Here is a 25,579-nt window from a genome sequence, read left to right as displayed (position 1 = left end):
AAAACCTGGCTGCTGCATGAATGTACCTGTTGTTTTTACCACAACTATGCAATTGTGATGGCTCTTTTGTTCAGTGGACAAGATAATAACTTTGCACCTATGAAACACTCCGCTGGTTGTGATAGCAGTTGAGTTTTCTGCATTAATAGCATTCAGTTTTTGCAGGTCTGTCTGATCTTGTCTACAATCTTTTTTTTTTTATCATCAGCCACCACTTTACACTGTATGCAATATCATTAGGTAGAAAGGAGTATTAATTTCCTACTTATGTTTAACTGTAATGCAACTTCTCTATGTGATGCAATTTGTTTCCTCATCAGGAAAACCTCTACTGTGCCTGGCCTAGTTTAGGCAAACAAGCACCTGCTGATAATGAAGATTTTCTGCTTGTTTTAAATGAAGCATTACCTATCAAAGTGACTAACAGAAACTTTTCGATTGCCCAGTAATGTTCTGAGACACTAAAAAGTGTTCTTTGTTTGTCTACCACAGTTTGTGAAAATTAAGTCTTAGCAAGATATTATATATACTAAGAGGAACAAATATACTGTTGTTGGCAGAAGTGAGTTAGCTGACTTTGGTTGGATTTATCCTCTCTTGTCACAGACTTACATGTCTCTGATGGTTCAGCACATGATAAGAGTAGGAGATTACTTATGCAAATCTTGCTCTGAGGAACAGAATTTTTTTCAGTTGTAATCTGCCATTTAAAAGTTCTTGAAGCTTTATGCTGCGAGAGCACTTATACGAGGTTGGCATGTTTTCAGGTGTCGTTGTGCTGTTTGTCATGCTGTGGTAGCCTGCAGTGCTGTGAGTGTCTGGGGGCTAGACAGCAGCTGTGTTGAGCAGAGTGTTGGTGACAGTTTGTCTGTGGCAACAGCACCTGGCTCTGTTTAGAGAGTGATTAGGAGAGTCCCAAGCAGCTTCCTGTACTGTTTACACAAGGAGCCTGGAGTTAAAGGTGACCCACTTTGCATTTTCTTATCAACAGCCCACATTGATAGCTTTGAATAGCACAGACTGTAGAAAGGCCTTTGCATGGGTTTACATAGTTCCCTATTACAGAGAATGGGATGTGTTTTACTGGGTGAGGCTTGGCTTTTACTAGCATTACAACAATGTCCTTAGGTGGTATGAAATTGTGGGTGCATTTACCACTCTCTTTGTGTGATAGGGCTGGATTCGTCTGTGGTCCGGCTCTGTGATGGAAGAGAACACAAGTGTAGGGATGTTTAGGAAATTGAGGGCTTTTTTTCTGTTTTGTCTACATACCCTCTGCCATGTTTCCTTTCCTTCTCTGTCTTTCCCTCTCTGTGTTTTTGCCCTTCTGTATCCCTAGCTAGAAATCTCATGGGGCATGTCTTAGATTTTGTAGGTTTAACCTTGGTTTGATGGCTTTTCCCTGTGGGACGAATTGAGTTTGTGTGTTTGATTGTCTTTCTAAGAATCTCCTATTGAGTGTTTAAAAAAAAACTGTAGTAAATGTAAGCTGTAAATGTGATGACCAGTGAAGACAGCTGAACAAACAGGTCATAAAGTATTTATCTGAAGGGAAGACAGATGGGACGTTGGGTGAAGGACCAAGCAGACAGTTCCACAGGTAGAAAGAAGTAGTAAAGTATAGAGCCAGAGAGCCAAAAGCTTCCTGTGTCTGATGTTCTCCTTTTTTTTTTCTCAGGCCTGCAACATTTTCCTCCTCATTTCCAGTAATAAAGCTACTTATTACTTTACGTGTGTGTGTGTGTGTGTGTGTGTTTGTTTACTCTGTGTATGAGAGCAAGCTAAACCTGCTCTGTAGAATGTGTAGAGATGCATGTCTTGTCACCCAGCACTGCTGTTAAACATTGCTTAGTTTTATTAGTATGATATGTGTGTGTATTGGTTAGTGCATGCTTTTAAAAACATTAAGGCCTTGTCATACAGCCTGGCACACTCACATGCCTTGTGACACACCACATTATTTTGAGGCTAGACAGTTAATTGTACATAAAAACAAAGGACTTCAGTAACAGTAGCCTAATTCTCCAGAAATTGATCAGGAAGGCTGTAGGAAGTGTGAAAGCTACCCGATATAAGTGCATTTAAATACGTACAGTTGTTACACTGATGACAAGTAGACGTGACTATGAGAGTTTTAATGAGAGTCTTGGCCTCAATTTGTAGACTCAAGTCCTTGTAATGAGGGTTACTTGCATAGGATCGCTTCACATTGCTAAAAAAATATTCTAAGTAGGTCTGATTTTTCAGAGGTAAAAACTAGCAGGACGTACATTGTACCTGTGTTTACATGATCAGAATAATTTGTTAAACATGGAAATTAGTGTCGGGGCATTGCTGTCCTGTATGGTGCATTCATCTATAAGAGTGGATGTTTATCACTCTCACACAAGTTAACCTTTTACCATTTTTCACCTAAAAGATGCACTTTTTTGTGCAACTTCATCTCAAGTTAAACTATAGTTTGTGTTTGGCCTTTTATCAGCTTTATTTGACAGGCACAGTGAAGAAAGGACAGGAAAGCGGGGGCAGAGAGAGAAGGGGGAAGACATGCGGCAAAAGACCGCAGGTCAGACTCGAACCCGGGCCTGGCGCTCGGCCTGTGGTCATCTGCGCACGCACTGAGCTAAACCAGCACCTGAAACTATAGTTTGTGTTTAAAAGATGGCCACAGTGTTACACATTGGCTTGGGAAGTCCCATTTTGAAGCCTCAACTTGAACACTTCATTTATTTATTCATTTGTTTTTAAAGCTGAGTAGGTCTCAGAAAAAGAGGACACAGCATGCTCATACGATGGCCATTTATCAGCCTCTGTGTAGCCATATCCTAAATCATATCCTTCTCTGTCTTCTATGTTTTTCTGTATGGGACCATAACTCACACAGTGAACATCGTGCTGTTTTAATTAAGATTTGGAAATAGAGATTGGAACTATAAACTCATTAGGAAAGTCTTTAACTAGGTCATGAATCAATCTAGAAGTATGGACTTCTATACAGTCTGTATTGTCTGTTTGCAACTAGAGGAGTATTTCTTGTGCTGGGCATTGGACGAATGTAGGTTTAAAGCATTTCTCCAGTGGCTTCACTTTATTGACCGATAGGCTCCATTAATCTTTTATACATATTATCTGACCATACCATATTTTACTTCTCGTAACTGGAAACACTTTTATTCACTTTGGCTTGATTGGAGCTTAAATCGTTGTTTTCCCCTGTTTAGTGTCACATTTTTCAGGGTTTCTTTTTCGAACATGAGGACTGTGCGGGCAATCTTTATAGATGCAAGGTGAGTCACACTGCTCTCCATTGTGGTCGAGTCCCATGCTTCGAGAGCCATTCCCTGAACTGCATTGGAGACATATTGCTTTGGTAGCCATCGTGATTTCATTTAGACAACAGGGCGCAGTGTTCATCTGTGGAGTAATTTCCACCAACTTTGTCACAGTCTCAACTTTGTATTCTGAAGCTTCAGTTTGGATTTGATCGCCTGAGGCGTACGATAAAAAAGAAAACATTTTCATTCACACAAGCCGCTCTTGGTACATTGAGCAGACCAAACCACCTCTTTAGATTATATGCGTATGTTTGTGTAGCTCATGTTTGCTGCTGTCGTTGTCATACCCCAGAGCCTGATAAGCACAGGCCAAATAAACACAACACAGGCAACATGAGAGCAGTAGATAAGCGAATCATACACACACTCAATACTGACCATACTTGACTATTGCCCTCACCACGTAGAGCCTCTTTCATTAACCATTTTTTTTTTTTTTGTACCTCAGCACAATTCACATAGCGTGTCTGTCCGTCTTGTGCTTTCTCCAGTCACACTGTAAACCAGCTTTGTGCTAAGGGCTACTCTTCAACAAAGGCCTTTTCTTCTGCTATCACATCATCATCTCTTTTTGCCTCTATCTGTGTCTGCTTCCACCTCTCTTCAACATGACTCTTTGCCTCTCTTGTTTCCTTCATTTCTGTCTTTTCCTCTGTTTCTGCGATATCTGCCATATCAGCTGACTGTCATATTGTATGTGTCTGTTTGTTAGCATGCCTCATTGTGTATGAGCACAAGGTCAGATATGTGCCTGAAGAAGTGAAGCAATTTTGCGGCCAAGTGTTTTAATCAGCTCATGGACAGAGCTGCATGCCTGTGTTGGTGGAGGCCACAGTTGCCGTGTTAAACGTGCTCTCACAGAGAATCTGGTTGCCAGCTAGACTTGTTTTATCTGGCTGATATTTGCATAACTAAAAGGGTATCCATTTTGGGAACTGTTCTTTTTGTATTTTTGTTTATATCTCAGTTTCACATCTTCCATACGCGTTGTCTCTTATCTCAGTTTCACATCAACCTTATGCGTTTCTCGTTGCATTGCAACCGATTGACATAATTTCCAATAATTTAGTGAGTGGATAACGTAAACACACAGGGGGGTACATCACTGCATGGTTTTCCCAATCTATTCAATCTCATGGATGTATGCATTATGGCAATCAACTGATTTGTTGTTCTTTTAGGATGGTAAGTGAATCTCTTAAATGTTGAGTAAGCCATTGAGAAAGATCATTCCGATGTACTCAACACCTGCACAAGCACGCTGCACACTTCATTGCCTCTTAAGACATTCTGCACCACAAAATCTGTGGATCGGTGCGAGCCAATCCAGTTTTTTGTTACATTTGCACAGTACCATGGCAAGTACAGGCACCTGTGTTTTATGTGCACACAGAACACAAATGGATGTTTACATTTAACAGAAAGTTTAATATACTTGAATGGTTTAATTCTATGACTAATAATGATTTCTTCTCATGCACACTTTTAAAAGAAAATTATAAAAATGTAAACAATAAAATATAATGCAATTTATAAAGATTTATAAAGGCCAAAGGTAAAAGTTTGGTCATTTTAAAAAAAATAAAGAAAAAAAAGATAAGAAAGGATAAAGAAACTAATTTGAGAAACTGGAACCTGACAAAGTTTTGCATGACTAAATTGACTGATCAGTTGTCAAAATAATTGTTGTCAGCTGTTTTTCTTTTGGTTAAATAACCAAGTAACAACTGACTAAATGTTTCTGTAAGCTTGTGTAACTGTTCTAATGATCTGTAAGATTAAAGCTAGATTTTCCCTGTGCTAACTAGATAAGTCATGAACATTTGCACTTTTGAACCTCTTTTTGCATTCTTTGTGGGTCTGATCTTAAAGCACACAGTTCGCTGTTCCAGCTAATAAACAAGCAATGCTCATATTCATTGTAATATTACTGAGAAATTTTTATTTGAATTTTTAAGCACTGCAAGAGCCATTGTGATTAATCTGGACTGACCCTCGAACATTGTGAAATATTAAAATCACTTTTTAAATGAATGACTGTTCTGCAAATGGTGTACTTGTCAAGTACTTGAGAGAATCAAGGACACCACAAGTCTCAGCTCTGTGGCAAAGCCTTGTTTTTGTGGCTACTCACAAAGATTTGGCCATGGTGACAGTGGTTTGCCTTCTTCGTGCTCGCCTAGAGAAGAGAGGTTCACTCGTCAAACCGTGCAGCATCCACACATTTGGACACGCATGCACGACCAGGAACACACACCAATTATACCAATTACAAGATTACAACAGGCCAACTCTCAGCAACAGCTATGGAAAGTCAAGTGGGTGCTGTGTGCATGTCTGTCTCTGTGTGTGTCTGCTTGTGTGTGTGCGGTGGTGCCGCTTGGGAGTCAGGGCCCATGCAGAGCACTTGCAGTGCTAATTAGGCAACCACAACCCAGAAGAGTACATCACAGAGAGAATAGAAAAGGGAGAGCGGATGAAGTGAGGAGTGTATGTAGGGAATCCAGCAAAAAAAAAAAAAAAACTGTGCTCATCTCCCGAGGAGGCTTGTGGAGGGAGATAAAGAGAGGAGGAGGGAGCAAGCTGAATGATGATAACAACCAAAATATGTTACATGCAATGATGTCCCCAAGCACTGAGAGTATCACAGTTCAGAACAATACAATTTATTCAGGTTTGTGGGATATATAGGTTGTCTGCTTATTTGTGAGCGTTGTGTGTGTCATCTATGCCTGTGTACGTATTGTTTATGTGGCTAAAAGTGCACTAAAAAACCACACAGGTGCAGAAAAGACTATAAGCTCCATGGCAGATTTTTGTCTTTTGATTTTTGAGTTCATGTGTGGGAGATCTGTAACATTTGTAATGTCACCCTCCCTTTTTTGGAGCCAATCTGTCACCCTTTTTCAGTCTCTGTAACAGGTGAGGTTGATTAAAAGAGCGAGTTGGCAGGACATGGTAATATCTGAGCTAACAGCCTCCATGCTTTCTGACGAACAGCTGGGCTGGGGCTGAAGCAGGCCCTCTCATCAGGGGAGCAGCAAGGCTGTGTCCCCCTCAGCAAGAGGCTGCAGAGGGCACAGCCATACAGACAGCAGCTTGACTCCTGGGGCATCGACCACAAAGAGCCAGAAACACAGACAGGAGGCTCTTGTGCGTGTTTGTGTGGCTGAATGTGTATCTCTGCATGTGTGTGTTCACACTCTCTAAGCAGCATTGTGAAGCGTAACCAGACTGTTCTGTCATACGCCCACGCTGGTGTCTCCGAGAACACAACTACACACTCCCAAGATGACATGCGCTCACGCGCGCACACACCACCACAACCCCAGCCACCCCTACCACAGCCGCTATGTAATTAACAGACAGAGGAAATGGCACTGTTGGGGTGGGTAAGTCGGATGCAGGGAGGAGGAGAGGAGAGAAAATCATCTCAGCTCGTGCCTGCCCCGAGGACACACTGTTTCTCTGTGGCTGTGTGTGCGTTGGAGAATTGAAGAGAAGAAGGTGAAGAGAGGGAGAGAGATGCCGGCTGGTCTTTTGAAATCTCTGTGTTTTTGTTGCTGGCTGCTGGAAGGCAGGTTGGGGGTGGGGTGAAAACAGTGAGTGTACGAGAGGAAGAGAAGTAGGAGGTGAGGGATGAATAATAAGGTGTTCACACACATGCACGTTCACGTACACAGCCGTATCATTTAAAGCCACACAACGTAGAAGACAGAAAGACTGCTCTCTTTGCTTGTTGCACAGTGGTGTCTGCGTGCTTGTGTGTTTAGGTGTGTGTGTGTGTGTTCAGGACAATGTGAGCAAGCCAGGTCAGAGAGAGATGTACTCTGTTCTCTGCTGTAGCTCCATAATGGAGGCCTGCTGTATAATGACAGCTCAGACACAGGCAATGCTGTCTCCCTCTCTTTCGGCTTCTTGATTGATCTCTCGCTCAGCCCCCCACCCTCACCCCACCCCCCTCCTCCTACACCACCACTTTTTTTTTCTTCCTCTGTCTTGGTCTTCCTTTTCTTCTTCCATCTTCCTCCAGTGGAACTGTCGCCTTTGATTCAGCTTCTCTGCAGCCACAGCGCTTCTGTTTCAGGATTTCTCTGATATTAGGTTTTTGTCTTTGGTATGGAGTGAAAGAGATGGCACTCGTAGGTGTGTGTGTGTGTGTGTGTGTGTGTGTGTGTGTGTGTGTGTGTGTGTGTGTGTTTATGTGCCTGTCTATGGAAACACACGCACACATCGGTTGTATCGTGCCTGAGGGTAGACTACTCTGACATCTCATCTAAGAAGTCAAACAAACTTGGAACTACCTGAGCAGGTTTATCCTGCTGTGCTCCTGGATAGTCTGCGTATGTGTGAATGTGGAGGTTTATGTGTTGTTCACGAGTGAGAATGAAACATACATCTGTTTGTGTCTGTTTTCACAGATATGAGTCTGCTATCCAGACTCATATCTGTGAGCATTTACAACCACCTTTGATATTATGTCCTTGGTCAAGTGGCTTTTCTTTGTTTTGGAATACCTGCCTGTGACGTTAAAGATCATCTTTTTTTGGTCAACCTTTGCTGTTTATGGATACATGAGTACCATTTATAAACAGTATATCACTCAAAGTGTAGATTTAGTTAGCCGCAGAGTTATGTTTCCTGTTGCTATGCAGTCTTTTTTGGCCGGCTTTAGGCACATGATAACTTTGCAGTGATAGCAGCTATTATGCTCATATTACATCCTGTTTAGCTAGGTTGGTTTAATCTTAATTGCAGCTTACTTAACTGCTGTTTTGTGAACCCTCGTTTGTCTCCCTTGTGTCTTTAATCTGAAGTTTCTTTCATGTTAAACTTCTTACATAGCTCCCTGTCATCTATTTCATCCTCCTGTCAGCACATCTTGTGCTACCTTGAGCTTCTGTCAACCAGTCACGATGACATGTACTCATCAAATTGACTCTAAATCCATCCTCTGTCAGTGTCTGAGCTGCTAAGGCTAAAGGTTTGGTCAGACGTGCACTGCAGCCCTGAACCTTTGTAGTAATAACCCAGAACAGTTACATATGAGGGCGCCATTTTCCAAATAATTCGGGTCAAGTATTAAATGGACTTGATTCTTCGTGCTTCCTAGTACAGAATCAGTCGGATGTCTGAATGAGCCAGTGTGTGAATAGAGTAAGTAACTCTTTGGAGAACTCGTAGTGAGTGAGTGGGCACTCTGTGTCCTGTCTCCTTGTCTCTACCCAGGCGCCACCTCTTATCTAAACCTATATATTTCCACTAGTGATGCAGACTATTTCCTGTTGTCCGTTTGTGAAAGAGGCCATCTTTGGGCAAAGTCTAAACTTGATTTTCTCGACTTTGTCTGAAGTTAGGTGTGACAGTCTAGCTGATGCATGCTTTCCCTCTGAGAATTGCCATCAGTTTTTAATAACTCTGCTGAGCAACTCTGATTAGAGCCCATAATGTAAGTAAAGAAGAATTTCCCTCTTACTTTTGGGCGAGATGCTTAGCTGATGACATGCATGAGGCACGTCTGCAAAAACTGAACTAAACGCACGTCACTTGGAGTTCAATCATTCCATTAAAATCTTGTTCACTGTTCCTTATTCAAATATTTAATGCTGGCCTGTTGACCAAAAAACAAATATCAAATGTCCTTTACTAATCAGGGAACAAACTGTGCTAGACTTCATTTAGCCTTGAAGTAGTGGGAGTAAATGTTTGCGTTGTATTGACAGATATAGCTCTGATACTACATCGTACTACATCAAAGAACAGATTATCAGAAACCAGCGTTCATGGTGTAGGCGAAAATAAGAACTGGGATGTTGAAGTGGAACACAACAGCAGACCACACAGCTATATTACATTAGAGCTACAGAAGTACTCAAAGCTGAGCACAGCAAGGCTTTTAGAAATTGTGCTTCAGTCGCCTGCCCGACCACATGCATTGAGCCAACTGGTTTATTGTAATGACATTTTTATTGCTCATTTTAAGCGAGACACTGACCGGTTTGGCTCTGTTCCTAAACAGAGCCACAATATTGTGGCACGACTGAAGTGTGCTTTACCATGCCTCTAGAAAAGAGGCATCTGCTGCCTGAGTGAAGTAAAGCATGGAAACGCACTAGTTGTCATGTGTCAGTTGGCAGTACAGTTTCAGTCCGTGCTGTATTGGACTTGGCCAAGACAGGTTGGTGACTGGATCAGATAGATGGGCCAGCAGAACGGCACTGCTAGTTTTAACAAGCTGATAGGCAAATCCCTTCCTGGTTAAAGATTAACCACTCGCTAGAGCTGCCACTGCATTATCTCTCTACTGGCCAGGGCATACAGTAGCCAAGAGGATTTACGTTCTGTGTGTGTGTGTGTGTGTGTGTGCGCGTGCGTGCGTGTGCGTGCGAGCGTGCATGAAAGCGTAATCTGCATTCCAACCAGCAAAAGGGTGGAACTGTGTGTGTCAGTGTGTTTGTTTGACTATGGGAGTTAGTGATCTGCTTCTCTCCCAGCTGGGTGTTAAAACAGTGTGTTTACTGTATGCCATTTAGCAGTCAATCTGTTCTGTGTGTGTGTTTGTGGGTGCGTAGAATCATGTTTGTATGTAGCCTGTTGTAATCTACATTCTTTTTTCAGGGCTTTGTATTTGTTTTCCCTTAGGGCGTAACAGAAAGGGTTAATTGCATCAGTAAGCTTGGTGTGTAATAGACTCCTTTAACCCTTGGCTTGTCAGAAAAACTGCTCAGCGTTTGCCCCAGTGTCAATAGATCTAATTTATTCATATCTCTGTAAATGTTGCGTTAACATCCTTAACCTTGGTTTGTCCTTCTCTTAATCCACAACGATATCATTAAAATGTATCCATTTTCTTTTGTGTATTACTGGATTAAAGGACTGTGACATATGCTGTTTTACTGACAGAGGATTCCCCTGATTGACTGTTAGACAATGCCATCTGCTGGTTGTTTGAAGAATGAAAGGCCCGACACTGCACACACTGAGCGTGTTGTAACTGAGTGATGTTAAGAAATGACAGCAGGCCCACTTATCTGGAAATTCAAGAGACATTACTCATGCTTTCCTTAGATCATCGTCTTCATCATCACTTAGTCTGAAAATAGAGCCTACACGGCTTGTGCATGGCTTGTGTTTTTTCCAGTTTAGAAAGAAATATGATAATAACACTATCACTGATTTTTTGCATGACTTGTAATCGTTACGTATGTTAAAGTAGTAGGTGTTTATCTGTCTTGTTGTTGGAAGCTAACTGGGAAAATGCCACTGTTTGTTTTCCATTTCTGGGTATTTACTTTACTGGACGAGAGATGGTGGTGACAGGAAATGAGGGCAGACTGATAGGGGGATAGATTGTGTGTGTATGCAACAAAGCAAGACTTAAACCATGAGAAAAGGATTCCTTATGAGTTATGCTACTCATGACTGCTGGTAGATTACTCAGAATGTAGAAGCATAAGGCCCCCCACCACCACCAATCTGTGATAGGATGTGTTGTTCAGAACCAGCTGGTTGATCTTCGTGGTTTTAGACAAAAAATGGAAGAGAGAGCCGGAAAGAGCGGTGACTGTGGTGGTCCTGTATTCACAAGGGACAAACTTCTCTGGAGGAACGGAGAGGATTTCTGGGAGGTGGCATTTGGCGAAGCGCTGGCCACTATGTTGTTTTAACCCAATGATTGTATCTTTCGCTCACTTGCTCCTTTGCTGTTCTGAGAAAAGTAGCAAGTGACGGAAGGAGGAAATGACTAAAACAACTCATTCACACCCCTGCAATGACAGCAGGACAGAAAGAGGGGAAGTCAAACCCACACTTTTACCCTTTTCCTGAGTCCTCCACCCCAACCACTATTACGCATTAGGCTCCCCCACCCTGATAACAGCTCTTTTTAATTGTAGCATACTGTGTGTTTACTCAAAGGAAACCTCTGTGTGTGTTGTAAAGGTTACATTGCACATACATTTTTTTCGGTATGACATCCTCATTTGTGTGAAATGCTAAAGATTCGTGTAAAAAGGAGAAGAATGATTTTTTTTTTTATGTATTTGCTTTGAAAAAGCCTTAGTTTCACTTTAATTTGAGAATTTTCTATTGTGGAAAATGTGAATAAAGCAAATTGAACTGAATTGAATTGAGGCTAATATTTTACAAAAGAGTTTCTGTGTTGTGCTGTAGGGCTTGACACAGGCCAGGGCATGTTCTTTCTTTCTTTCTCTTAACTTCTTTGTATTTGTCTTAAGAAAAAAAGGGAGCCTCGCATATTTCACCTACCTGCTCCCCCTCCATTCATGTATATACATACACGACCCCACACGCACACGCTTCATGACGCTTGCCAGCAATGGGGTCAGATGTGATGACCGGCTGAGCACCCTTCCCTGTTTCTCCTCCTCCTCCTCCGTCTCCTCCTTCTCTCCCCTCCCCCTCCTCCAATTCGCCTTTGCAGGGCATGCATGCCTGTGTCTGTTATCTACAAATGGCTGAGGAATTATAGGTTGAGAAGGGTGGAGGAGGAGGAGTGAGGGAGACTGTGGGGAGGGGGTGGGGGTGAGGTCATGTGACATCGCAGCAGCTGCTAGCCTAAGAATTTCTGTTTTCTCAGTTAGAGAGAGAGAACGAGCGAGAGCACGGAGGGGAGAGAGAGGCGGCGTGCGTAGTGTGTTGCTTTGTTAGATAAGCTCTACATGGTCTTTGTGAGCTGCGGTGCGAGAGACAGGAAGGCAGCCGGGGAGGCAGGGAGCGAGTGGACGGGCAGGACGAGAGAGATAGGCGGAGAGTGAGTGAGAGAGAAGGGAGCAGTAAGATGGTGTGTGTCCTGGCACTCGTTACCGGCGCGCACTGGGCTGGGCTCAATGAGAAGATGCAGGCATGGGAGATCCAGGTGGCTCCACTCCTTTGTGCAGTAAGAAGCTTCGATCACACTTTTTTATCTGTGAGGGGGGTTCTTGAACCGCTGCGAGAACTCCGGATGTGCGCCTCTGCGTGTATTTGTCAGGCTGCGTGCTTGTTCATCTCTTCTTTCACTGCTACTCACAGTTGTTTCTGTTTGTGCTGTGGTTTATATGTGTGGTTGATACAGTCAACCATAAGCTGCTGTCTCTGTAGTTACTCATTTAGAAAAAGTTCCTTGAATATGTCCTCCTGACTTTGTCGGACTTTCCCTAAATAGGGAGGGAAGAGTAGCACGCTATTGTCTTAAGTCACGTTACTGGAATGGAGTTGAACTTGGTGTGTGCTTTTGCTTGTTTGCCGGTCTGTCACCAGGCTCTGTGTGTGTTACTTTAGTGATTCCATTATTAATTGTTTGCTGGGTTCATTGAAAGTGCACTGGGTAACTGGGAGGTTACAGGCAGGACAACTTGAGAGGTGTTGGGAATGCTATTCACTCTCTCATGCCTGACTTGCCACTGTGTGTGTATCCACTTGAAAACACACACACACACACACACACACACACACACACACACACACACACACACACACACACACACACACACGGTGCTCTGCTTCTGCTCTCTTCTCAGAAGGGAAAATGATCTTTTTATAGCCCTCTCAGGCTACATCCACAATAATACATTTTCACTTAATGCAGTGTTTTTGAAATGAAAACAGTCTCCGTTGTGCACACTTTCAGAAATGGTCTTCAGCTTTACTAACCTAACTGCAAATCACATTGACTGTTCACTGGACAGGTGTGTGTGTTTTTAAACATGAAACGCATAAAAGTCACTGGAAATAACAAAAAAGTATAAGACCGGAGTGACAGGAGTACCCACACAAGGAAAATATAATCCTAAAATGAATGGGAGCTGTAAAATTTTAGCTGAATTTTTGTGACTGATAAGATGTAATCAGTAAACAAACGTGGGCATTTGCACCATTGTTTACAAAGGTTTCTGTTTCTGCCCAACCAAATCCTGGAGTTTTTATACTAAACGCAGGACAACTCTGTTCCAAGAGCGGTTTTTTGTTTTCGGAGGCCAAAATTACCCGAGTAGTGGGGATGCTAGGCTTTAATATAGAAAAAGTACCCTTAAAAGTGAAAATGTACCTTTGTGGCTCTGCTAGGCTTCTGCGGAAAACTGAGATCTGAACTTTCTTGCCAAACTGCTATTGATATACTTTTTAGTAAGCAGATCTTAGTCATCATGTTCATTGAAAATTCATTTTAAATGTTGTTTTTAAGGGAGAATTCAGAACAACTGTGTGTATGTGTGCTATTGTTTATGTAACAGAAGATATTCGAGTCTGAAGCTAAACTGTCCTCCGAGCCTTCCTTTGTGTGTCCGTCTGCGCGTGTATGTGTGTTTTGCTTGAGCACGCAGGGGTATCAGCCACCGCTCTGGCATTTAGGGATTCCACTGACCGTGGGGCTGTCAACATGGTGTCACTTTTCAACACACACACATACACAGGAAGGAAGGAAAGGACAGACCCTCTCAACCCTCCTCACCCTTTCTAACCCCTTCAGCCATCAAAGCTTCTTCTAACCCAGACTGCCATCAATTTCACTTTTATATTAAGTCTGTTTCTCTTTGCAACGCAGCATTTTCTTTTATTGGTAGTGTTTTTTTGTTTTGTTTTGTTTTGTTTTGTTTTTTTCAATCAAGCTCAGTGTCAGTGTGAGAAACATTTTCTTAAGTGATGGTTATGTGAGGGAACCAAAAGGCACTCTGAATATTTTCGTGCTGATTTTTTTTAAACAAATATGATATTTCTATTTAAAGGTAGTGACGTTGGAGCATGCTCAGTAGAGGAGCTATGTAAACTCTATGACCGTGGACCTCTGGCACACATGCAGTCAACTGCAGCTCTTTGAGCAAAACAAAGAGTGACCTGCCCTCCTAACCTCTCACCTCTGACCCTATGCCATACAGCCAAAGCCCCTCTGCACCTCAGCCCCTCACACCACCAATCCCCCATCCTCTCCAGCTGTCACAAACAGAAACCCAGCACCACACGCTGTATTTTTATTTACACAAATCCTCATGCCTTGAATTTTTTCTCATTCTTTAATGGAAATGCAGTATTGGTCCCTAATACTTTTCCATTCTCTTCCTTTCTTCTTCATTTGTAGGCATGAGCCATGAGCCAAAGTCACCATCATTAGGAATGATCTCCACGGCGACCCGTACCACGGCGACGGTCAGCCCTCTTACCCCGTCACCTCTCAATGGCTCTATCGTAGCCAATGGAAGCCCAGCTGCCCAGTCAACTCATTCGGGATTTGCTGCAGCCCTCCGTAAACTGGCAAAACAGGCAGAAGAACCGCGAGGTAAAGCCAGCCGGCCCATATGACAGGGATGTTACACTGAACTGAAATTTGGACAGTTAATTTGAATTCTCATCTAAAATCTGATCTGTAGTGCCGTAGGAAGAGTTCCTTTCACATAAAGAATGATGGCACATTTTAGCATTATACATGGTGGGCCTGGCTCAGACCTACATTGCAAATTGGAGAGAAATAGTGAAACAGGGAAGTTTATGTTTTCTGCATAGAATGATTTGGTTCGTATTATTATTTTTATTGAGGGAAATCTTAATAGTTTTGTATGCACTATCTGAGTAGTGTAAATTTACAGACCAATATATAGTCTTTATTTAAATGTGAGCATTTCCTGTTGTGTTTTTCACTTTAAAAATGATGTTTAACTGTTAGCAATGGAGTAGCCTCGATATGGTCATATCAGACAGACGGTGCTTTTAAAAGATATGAAGCTAAAGGGGCTTTTCTCAGACAGAAGGTGAACTGAGTGGCAGAAGCAAGACCCAGTGTGAGTAAACTAAGGGTCATTTTGAACAATGATTCATGCAAATCAACTCTAGCATTCCAGGAAATTACATAATAGGTCCCCATACAACGTGAAGGTTACAGTTTCTAATTTGGGTATTAAGGTCAGACTGTAAAATGGTTAGCTGAAAATATTTTGGTAATACCAAACCCTGTTCCCAGGTGTGTCTTATATCTTAATCTTGCTTCACATAGCCATACTTGTTAGACTTGGTGTTTTGCACCTCCTGTAAGCTGTCTGTGTGGTTGTATATTTAGCCTTTTTGTGTCCACATATATATACATATATATATATGTATGTATATATGTGTGTGTGTTTAGAGAAGTGCTCATATTTGTGCATGCGTGCATACTCCAAGACCAGTATAGCTGTGTTCAACTGTTATTAGCAGTGTAAGGATATCCACATAGGGTTTAATTAGTTGGTGTCCCCACAGAGGCTGGTATGAAGGGAGCCACTCTAGCTGACCCACTTAATGTGCTGTATGTGAATCCATGTACACTTGGGCCTGCTTGTCAGTGTGTGTATCTTGACTCTCCAACTCGCTGTCATACATACTTCCTTATCAGTGGTTACACACATGAAACTTCACTAGAATTGCTCTGTTGGAGCTGTATGAATGTGAAGTAACCACTAAGTGGTTTAGTTGCTTGTTAATAACTGTAAACCAACCAGAATTGGCTCTTCAAATGTTTCATTTTAAATGTTTTTGTGGATTTTTGCTAGTAGATTTCTGGCTTTGTTTTTTGTTTGTTTTTTTCATTTTATGCAAAACTAGTCTCTCTACTACGTAGACCCATGCAAATATGTCTTAAATACGTGTACCCGAGTGTCACCGGTGCATACGTAAACATACAAATAAGGTTATAAACCACAATCTACACAAGAGAACCTCAATAGCACAACACTTATTTGTGAGTGTGTGTGTGTGTGTGTGTTTGTATATGTGGCTCTGTGCCTTGGCTCCAGAGAGGCTCAGCTACCCCAGCTGTCCACCCTTGCTCTGGCTCCTAAATCAGATGGTCCCCTCCTTTCTGGCTGTCCCTGGACACCTTGCTCCCCAGCCCACTACAGTATGGAACCCAGAGCCCTGCAGAGGATTTATTACACTCATAGAGAGCACTCAGACCCAACCTCTCCTCACCTCCCCCTCAGTACTTCTTTCCCATCAACTCTCTTCACTCCCTCCACCCTGCATGCCAGCCCCTTTACTTTGTCACAGTTTTATCTCTCGCTCTGTCAAACACTGCCTTTTCATTTTTATTGTGGACTCCTTTTTATAAATGCAGCTTTTCCCTTATCTTTGTTACATGGCCCCCTTTTCTTAGTTGGTAGAGTACACAGGGAAAGCAAAAATACAAGTTCTTGTGTGTTTCTATTTTTTGTTGTGTTAAAAGGTGAAAAAAGTGTGTCTACTTCCATCTGTAATTCACAATCTACCAAGACAGAGAGCTTCTGTCTGTCTATGTCATACAAATACTAGATCCTGTCTGATAAAAACTTCACCACCGTTTTATTAAAAGAACAAAAAAGAAATCCCCTTTATTATTTTGAGGCCTGCTGACTGTTTCCTCGTTGAAGTAGGATGTGACGTGTCAGTGAGTCAGCCATCAGGCATAAGGGCTGACTGCCTGTGTTAGGAGCACCATCTCCAGGTTGGGCAGAGAGACACGAGTCCCCCTGAAGCTCAAGTCCCTTCTCTGTCTGCAGAGCCTGTATTTATACAGAGCACACACCCAGTCACCCCACACATACAAACAGTTGCCTTTTCAACTGTGTAAGCCTCGTGATTTCTTTGCATGCTGCAGCCTGCTGTCCTCTCATTACCTTTTGACTCAGCCTCTCTTTCTCACTCACCCTCTGTTGATGCTGTGAGGTAAATAGTGCAGTATATACGAGGTGCCATGACTCAGTGTCCTCAGGTCTGAAGGAATTAGTTAGATTTGAGTACAAGTATCACTGCCACCGGCTGCTGAACTGATTTAAGACCCTGAGCACGACTGCTGTTTATATACAAACCCACACACCCATTCACGCGCACACACAGACACATACATTGTCACTTGTCTGTGGCGAGTATAATGAATAGCTCTGTGTACTGAGTGCTGCGTTGAAGAGGGGAGGTGATGGATAATGAGTATCGGAGCAGCATAAAGGACACACTCTCATCCAGTGCACACTTGCTTGAAAACACACACATATGCTCACAAATGCACACAGACACAGTTAACACACTGCCTCAAAGAGGCAGACCTGCTGATATCTGATTAATTAGGCAGCCCTGGGTTTAATCTTCTCTGTTGTTTCTTCTTACTCACTCATAGACACATAAACACCACAAGAGTTTCATGGCTGTGTCCATACCAACCGTAGTGCACTGCCTGGAGAGAACATGAAGAGAGGGAGAATAAAGGTATACAAGATAGTTGGAATGAGCTGGCTGGATAAAAGAGGGATAGGAAGTAATTAGTAGATTTGTGAAGAACCTGGGGTGTCGGTCATATTGTGTGTATCTGTATGTGTGTGTGTGTGTGTCTGTGTGTGTGCGTGTGTGGCCCGAGGCTTCCCTTGTTTCTGGGAGCCCAGAGCATGCTGGGACAGCGGGGCAGTGTGTCTATGACCTCTCCATCTGGAGCCTGCCTGGAGCTCGCACAGCCTCGCTGTGCTCAGTGTGTGTGTGTGTGTGTGTGTGTGTGTGTTTCTCAAAGGCAAAACACTGCAGGCCGTGACTGTCCCTGAAACACTTACAAACAAGCTTATTTCCGTCCCCCTTCTTCCTAACTCTCTCTATACACAGCAGCCTTACACCTCTCATGATTTCGGAGCGGCATTCAAACGTAATGTACCGTTTGCACCATCAGCCGAAGGGACAGAGGATAGCTCCTCTTATTTCCATCCGCCATCTTGTACCGTCTTCCTTTCTCTCGCTGGCACAGCAATACACACTGTGTGCCTCTCCCCTCCCCCAACACAGCGATGCAGATTACAGGCTTTGTGTTGTGTTGTCAGTGCATGGCCAAGACTGTAGTAGCAGGTGTGTGCAGTGTTTTTGTGTATGCGTGTGTTTGTGTGTGAGAGTGCACGTGTTGAGGCTTGCGCTAGTGCATGCTGGTGAGGCGGCATATGGATGCAGGGTTGGCTGGGCACTGCTATGCACACCAGGTGTGAAATGGACTGTTTAATTAAGTGCTGATGTTGTTGTAATGCATGCTGGGAGGAAGGAGGGTGGAGGACGAGGTGTGGGCTGGGTGGAAGAGAGCAGATTCTGTTTGGCTGTCTTGACAGGGGTGTTGCTGGTGAAGGGGCGGCAGAGGGTTGGTGGGTGCCATTTGGCAACACTGAAAGATTTTTGTGTTGTGTTGAATACTGAAGAGTTGTGTCAACTTTTGCACTTTTTCACTGGGTCATTGGTCTGCCCAGGAACACCTCTGACTACGACTTAGTTTGTTTATTGCTTCTGTTGGGTGCATCGTATGTGTGTGTGCATGATAGTGCAGCTCAGCTTGAGCGGTCAAGTGTGGACGCAGTCTGGGAGAGTGGGACTGGTAATAGAAGAGGCGATAGAGAAAGGAGCCTCACATTAATCACACGCAGCTTGGGACCAAGACAGCTTTCTCTCCCTTTCTGTCTTTTCCTTGCTCTTTCTTTCTCTACCGTCTCCTACGGCTTCTCTTTTTCTTTTTCTGCAACCCCCCCCATTCAACCCCGTCATCACACCACACACACCACGATACACTGAGCAAGTGACAATCAGTACTGCTAATGAAGTGAAGGTTGAGAGCTGATGAGCCTGTTTTAGACCCTGGGGAAAACAGCTTGTGCTTTATTCCTCCTACTCCTCCTGCCTCTTCTCGCTCCCTGCAGGGTCACCATGTATGGCCATCTCCCCTCGGTATAGGTAGAATGGCAAATAACAACCAGGTTAGTGCCAGTCACACACCTCATATATATGATTTTTTTTTCCTCCTATCATATGCCCATAGTAATGTGGGGAAAACCCCCCCACATTGATATGGAAATTTAAGGAAGGAGGGTAAAAATGGTACACATTTAAACATGCAGCCCCCCTCGTAGACATCTCCAGTTGCTATTGCTTGTTGTAAGTACTGTGTGTTTATAAAAATTGTGCATCGAGCCTGACAGATTTACGTCTGCTTGGCAAGCGCTGTGTTTGACGAACAGAAGGAAAACGAAGGAGGGTGTATGAAAAGTTGGTAGGTGGGTGGTGGTTGCATGGGGTGTTGTTAAAGAGAAGGAGGGGGGAACGATAGAGGAATAATAGCTGTTTGTGGTCTTTGTGTACGAGTGTGCGTATGCATCGCGGAAGGACGCTTAGAAGAGCACATCAATTCTGCAAGCTGTAAGAAGAGAATGAAGCCGTTTGGTAGAAGGCACTTGTCTCTTTTATTTCCTCCTCACCCTCACGCGCTTCTCTTCCTGCTCTCTTATTTAGTCTGTCCTCCTCTTCTCTGGTCTGCTCTGCCTCTACATGGAAAAGGAGGAGGAAGGGGGGGGGGATGAGCGAAATAGATGGAGTATAGGTCTGTTGCTTAGCACCCCCAACTTCCCCCTTCCATGCATGTACACACACACGCACACACACACACCTCTTCCATTCCTCCAGCTTTATTTGTTCCCCATCCTTGTGTATGCATGTTGTGAGCGTGTGATGAGTGAATAGGCTGTGACACTAGAGCTGTATTAAGTGTACCTCCATTCCCCAGGCTGAGTGGGCTGCTATTGATTGGCCTTGTCTTGCAGGGTAGAGTAATGGCTCTCTGAGGTGAGGGGGGAGGATTAGGCCACTAATTGCCATTGTGCAGACAAGATATGACTGCCCCCCCCCCACCCCCAGCAGCAGCAGCCCCACCACCACCCACTCACCCATCTGCACCCCTTATCTCTCTGCTTTCCTTTCTGCTCCTATTTCTCGCCTCACCTCACGCTCCTTTTGCACACTCACTTTATTTTCTCCCCCCCCAAACGCTCCCCATCTACTATTGTTTTTCACTTTCGTGTCTCACTTCACATGTATCATCAACCATCTTCTGCTCTCACATAGCCCCCCCCCAAAAAAACCCTAACACTGCCAGTCTTACCACCACTTCCCCTCACACACAGATTTGATTTATCAGATTCTCTGATTTTTCTCTAGACGTCACCTCGCTGCATTTATCGATTCTTTCCATTGAGTAGTATTAGTCAGAGTTAAATACTTGAAATCAGTCAGTGTCCTGGCCACACCTACCATAAGCTGACGCTGTCTGTTAGGTTTTGTTGCCATGGAAACCAACGCAGGGAAGAAATGGCTGTTGAGCAAAGATCTGCTGGGTTTTTTTTTTGGTTTTTTTTTTTTTTTTTACAGGAAGCAGCCCTGAAACTGGCCTGAGGTTTCAGCTGCTTTTTATTTTACATGTCTGCACGTAAACAGTCTAACGCACAAAAACACTCGCGCATGAGTGCTCATCGTTGCAGTCTTTTTCTTTTTTCTTTTTTCTTTTTTACACCACCAAAGTGTGTGTCCCATAGAGAGGTTTTGACCCAGTTTGACTGCGTAATGCTGTGGTTGCTCTTGAGTGAAAGAGACATACAGCAATACTGTCCTGTCGAAGAGAAAGAGGATGTTGGCAGAAAAGGGGAAGAAATTAAGATTAAATGGGCAAAACATGAGTATCATTTAAAACAAAGGAAAAAAGAAAAGAAAAGGAAGACCCAACAAATGCTGTAGCCTGCTGGTGAGGAGGTAAAGTTGGAGGGATATAGAAAAATGTGACCGTATCATAGGAAAGATTTGCAACTAGAGGGAGAAAAAGCAAAATGTGTAGAAAGCAAGGCATGTGACCAGACCGTGACCCTGCGCTACAGGGTTTCCCAAGAGGGCTTTGTTAATGTGGCACAGCTACAGTGGAGCAGAGAAGCTCATTGGGCCAGCTTTTCACCACCTGCTGTGTGTGTGTGTGTGTGTGTGTGTGTGTGTGTGTGTGTGTGTGTGTGTGTGTGTCCATATGTATATGTGTGGCGGGGGGGATTTCTGTCTTTGGCTAAAAGCGCCACATACATACAGTATGGTGGTTGAAGCTGTATTCTTGTAGTGTGTGTGAATGTGTGTTCTGCATGTGAAGGCTGTGTGACTCTCACAAGGCTGCTCATCCTGATCACTGTCACTTCATAATAGGGGCCTTGGGCTATCCATCTGGCCCTCAGTGTGTATATGTGTGTGCTTACGTGTGTGTGTGTGTGTGTGTGTGTGTGTGTGTGTGTGTGTGTGTGTTATCCATTGCTTTTGTAATGTTCCAACCCCTTTTTTCATTCCCTTGTGAAAAAGCTACAGAATCATGTTAATTTTACCTTTTACCAGCAGAGGAAAACTGGACTGTCATCTTATTTCTTACAGACTTTGACTGATCCTACTTTTGTTTATTTGTTTCTCCAGCTGCATCTTCCATCAGCAGTGAGTCACCACCAGTGTCTTCACCAGCCACCAATCACAGCTCTCCAGTCAGTACACCCAAGAGGGGTCCTCTTGGTCCTGGTCCTGTCCTGGTACCCCCAGCAGGCCACACTGTGCCAAACACTCCACCTGTAGTCACCATTGCTCCAACAAAGACCAGCAACGGCCTATGGAGAAGCGAGGGGCGCCAGGTAAATATTTCTTCACTGTGGCCGTTTGTATTTTGTAAATGTACATGGGTAACATAGATGCCCTGTCTATAAAGGTCTCATTTCCCACCACCAACTAATGGCTTTGTGCGTTAAACATTGCCAGCTGCCACTGGGACATCGAGGTGACAGCCTCAATGGCCGATAACATCTGTGCCCCTTCGCCCCCTCTCCCACTTGGCCCTTAGACCAGCCCAACCACAGTCCCAGGCTTGGGCCTCCCGTAACCACTCAACCTCTCCACCAGCCTCACCCCTTTCACCCAAGCAGTCAAGTGCGTCGTCTCCCTTGTCAACCTGGCACCCACTCATAGTGGGGAAGAGAGAAAGAGGGAGAGCTGCTTGCTTTGATAAGGAGTGGATTATGGATTATGGCCTTACTTTAAGCCGCCTTATCTCAGCTTAGGGCTAATAGTTCAGGCCAAGTGCACGGTTATGAACAGCAGTCGGCAACATGCGGAAACTCTCTGAGCCGCTGACGGTTCCCTGGAGACAAACAGAAGGGGGATAGTGAAGAGGGAATAAGGAGGTCAGCCAGGCAGCAGTGTGTGGTAGCATTCAGACCATTGTCCTCTCTTTTGGAAACCCCTCCTGACCCTCCCCCCTCTCTAGCTATAGCTTTTATGAAATGAACCTTTTGCAGTTCAGGGTCAGTTAGAGCTGCGAGAGACAGACACACAGGAAGCCCTTGTAGAGATGCCACCATTTATATAATTTTGTTAGCGCAGAAACTTCAAAAAGGATGGACGAAAAAGAGTACAGGTCAGAATGCCCTGTTGCTCACATATATGCTAATTCACGTATGTGTGTGTATGTTTTTGCAAGGTGTATGTGTTAAGAGGTCGACCCAAAGAATGAGAAATTTAACTGCAGTAATGTGGAGAAGAGGTAGGGGTGACTGGCTATAGGCTCAGCAACAGGGTGAAGCGACACCCTGTTGTTGTTGGGGCGCCGCTTCACCCAGCACGTATAACTCACCCAGAGCCAGAGAATCCTTAAGGATACACAAACATATATTATCAAAATCTTCATGTACAACAAAAGTGACTTTTAATGGAACTTTCTGCTACTGAATTGCGCAAACAGTTACAAACAGAAGGAGCAGTCAAGTTCCGAGAACCCATGCAACATGTCCGGGAAAACTTGTTTGTTGCTGTGTGTACAAATTAATGTGTCCTGCTTTCACTGCTTTAAAAGAGCATTTTAGTGTCTCTCAGGCTGAGAGATGAGTCTGTCTTTCAGAGGGGGGTAACGGGCAAGGCAGTGAAGGAGGGAGGGCTTGGTGCGTTGGCATTTTGCTTTAATGACTGCAGGAGTCTGCTCCCGCTGCTGCCTGTAATTGCTTTATAATTGGCAATTTGGATTCATGGCTCCATCTGAGAGGCGTAAACGAGCACTCTACAATGCGCGGGGTCTCCCACCCTCACTGAGGGTTACAGGGGCCTGGCTCACACATAGGAAGATGGCTGTTAATGGATGTGTCTTTGAGTTTGAGTGCTTGTATTTGTGCTCAGTAGTGTGTGTATATGACAGGCTACTGGAGAATAGTGCAGGAATAGAAGGCCATGTATTTTAGCAGGTGAAAGGTCAAAATGGGATGGCTGCTTGAATGTGTAGGTGCCTGAGTTGACTATAAGGTGCCTTTCTCATAGGATGGAAGGTTTTCTCTTTGTTGTTCATGTTTTTTTTTCGTGGCCCTGACCTGCTATATGTAGAAGCTACATGTTTTTAGGTAGGCATGCATCCGTACATTAATCCATACATGCATACATGTATATACAGTCAAATGGAGAACAAGCTCAAAATGTGTGTTCATGACAGATATAGGCTGAATGCAGGTCTCCAAATTGCTTTGATCAGTTTAAGTGTAAGTGGCTGAGATGGACGTTTCAAGAAAAACATATTTGTTTCAGCCATTCTTCAAAGATCCCACATCGCTCTCAAATCTTTGTGCATAGTTTTAGTAATTTTTTGGTATGCTAACTTAACCTGGCAGAGTTTACCCTTTGCCTGCTAATCTCACAAAACCATACATTATACCAATCCTGGTATATTAGTATTAGTAATGTTAGCAATCGTAATGCATTCTTGTTGTTGTTGTTGTTGTTGTTGTTGTGTTTCCTTCTGATGGTAGTAGTGCAATGCATACTATCAGACACTGGTAAAATAAAGGAGAATTTACATTTTAATACAAAAAATACTAGTGTACACTGTTATTATTATTATTTAAAATCTATTTAATGACTATCTGAAAATGTGAAAATCACGAGCATCTCTTGTTGGCATAACTGGTTGCCCTTCAGTGACAGTGAAAATGGTGAAAGGAAGAAGCTGAAACCAGTCCAGCACCAGCATTTGTTGTTTTATAGGCTTCTTTGTTTGATCATCTTATGAGACGATTTCTGTGAAATTCGTTGGAAAGGAACACTTAATTCAATTTCTGTGTTAATCTATGTCTGGGACTTGCACCAATTGACAGTTATTGAGTCATAGCCATGGTTATAAAACCGTGATTGCCTCATGACACACAAGTTGTGTGTGTAACGCAGAATATCAACTACTGATCACCAGAAAAATACAAGATATTCATTGGTCAGGACTTGAAGATAAATTAGAATTCATTCTGTGTGTGTGTGTGTGTGTGTGTGTGTGTGTGTGTGTGTGTGTGTGTGTGTGTGTGTGTGTGTGTGTGTGTGTGTGTGTGTGTGTGTGTGTGTGTGTGTGTGTGTGTGTGTGTGTGTGTGTGTTTTCTTTTTCTTTTTTATTGTATGCCATCAAAAATGTACTGGTTGTGTACTGGGGACACATAGTGAAGGAAAGGTGCAGCTTGGGCTTGGTACATCAGACGGTTGCCGACTCTCCACACCATATAACGAGCATGCGTAAATAAATGCCCAGTATATTCCTGCAATCACTCACAGTGATTGGGCTGTTTTATCCAATTCCGATCGCTTGTCATCAATGAATGAAATGATAGAAATCAATTAACTGTCAATGTAACACCCACGGTTTTCTTTCACAGTTATTGCTCACTGATAGTTCAAGCTCATGATAATGAAAAGCGGATGGGTTGAGGAAATACACACACATTACACCTTGAAGTTAATGTGGGTTCAGAAGAGAAAGGCTTACAAGGGCTTTCGGGACAGCCCCAAATCAGCAGTGTTGGACAGCAAGGCTGTGCGAAAAGGAATGAGGTGGAGCAAAGAGCAAACAGAAATTGCATTTTCTTTCAAAGTCACTATCTGATAGAGTTTTAACATATGTGAAGTGCTTTTTCAGGTGGCTGCTGGGAGCAGCGGGGAACATCCAGCTCTCCCTGTGTTCATAAGGCTTGAAAAGAATGGCGATGGCAGTGGGGGTGATTATAGAGATGGGTGCTTTGAGAGAATAAAGTGCCACACTGTTTAGTGAAGCGCAACAAATAACAAGGAGTAAACAGTAAGATTTTGTGGGGAGTGGGGGTGGGGGTTAAGAAACAGGGTTATGTGGGGAGTCTAAACATTAGAGGCATTTAATACTGGATGTTAGCGCATCAGTGTCAGTCTGGGTCAGTGGTTGTGGAACAGGATGTGGAGGTAATGGCTCACTAAATGGGATTTGTTTTATCAGAGTCAGTGGTGAGAGAGAGGGTCATACTGCTGTAAGGTCTCTCTCTAATCCCAGGGAGCCCAGAGGTTAATTTAGTGGGGCAGGAACTGCCTTCCCCTCTTGTTCACCTTCTTTATGGCTTAATCTCTGTCTTTGCTTTCTCCCCTCTTTTTCTTCTTTCTAGTTGTTCCCTTGCCAACTTCAA

The 25,579-nt window shown here is 43.5% G+C and overlaps 1 protein-coding gene across 5 annotated transcripts in view; it reads left to right on the top strand.

Annotated features, from left to right (window-relative positions):
* gse1 (Gse1 coiled-coil protein) overlaps positions 1-25,579 on the top strand; it is a 164,208-nt gene that overhangs the window by 125,705 nt on the left and 12,924 nt on the right. For 4 of the 5 annotated variants that reach the window (XM_039611231.1, XM_039611228.1, XM_039611234.1 and 1 more), the window contains 2 exons: positions 14,410-14,607; positions 21,558-21,766. In XM_039611231.1, the coding sequence (XP_039467165.1) occupies positions 14,410-14,607; positions 21,558-21,766 (407 nt within the window). Of the gene's footprint in view, positions 1-11,960; positions 12,235-14,409; positions 14,608-21,557; positions 21,767-25,579 lie in introns of those variants that run through there. The other variant, XM_031759537.2, reaches the window with a different exon arrangement.

This window comes from Oreochromis aureus, linkage group 1 (genome assembly GCF_013358895.1).
Source record: "Oreochromis aureus strain Israel breed Guangdong linkage group 1, ZZ_aureus, whole genome shotgun sequence".
Lineage (NCBI taxonomy): Eukaryota > Metazoa > Chordata > Actinopteri > Cichliformes > Cichlidae > Oreochromis > Oreochromis aureus.
This window is presented reverse-complemented; position numbering and strand designations above follow the sequence as displayed.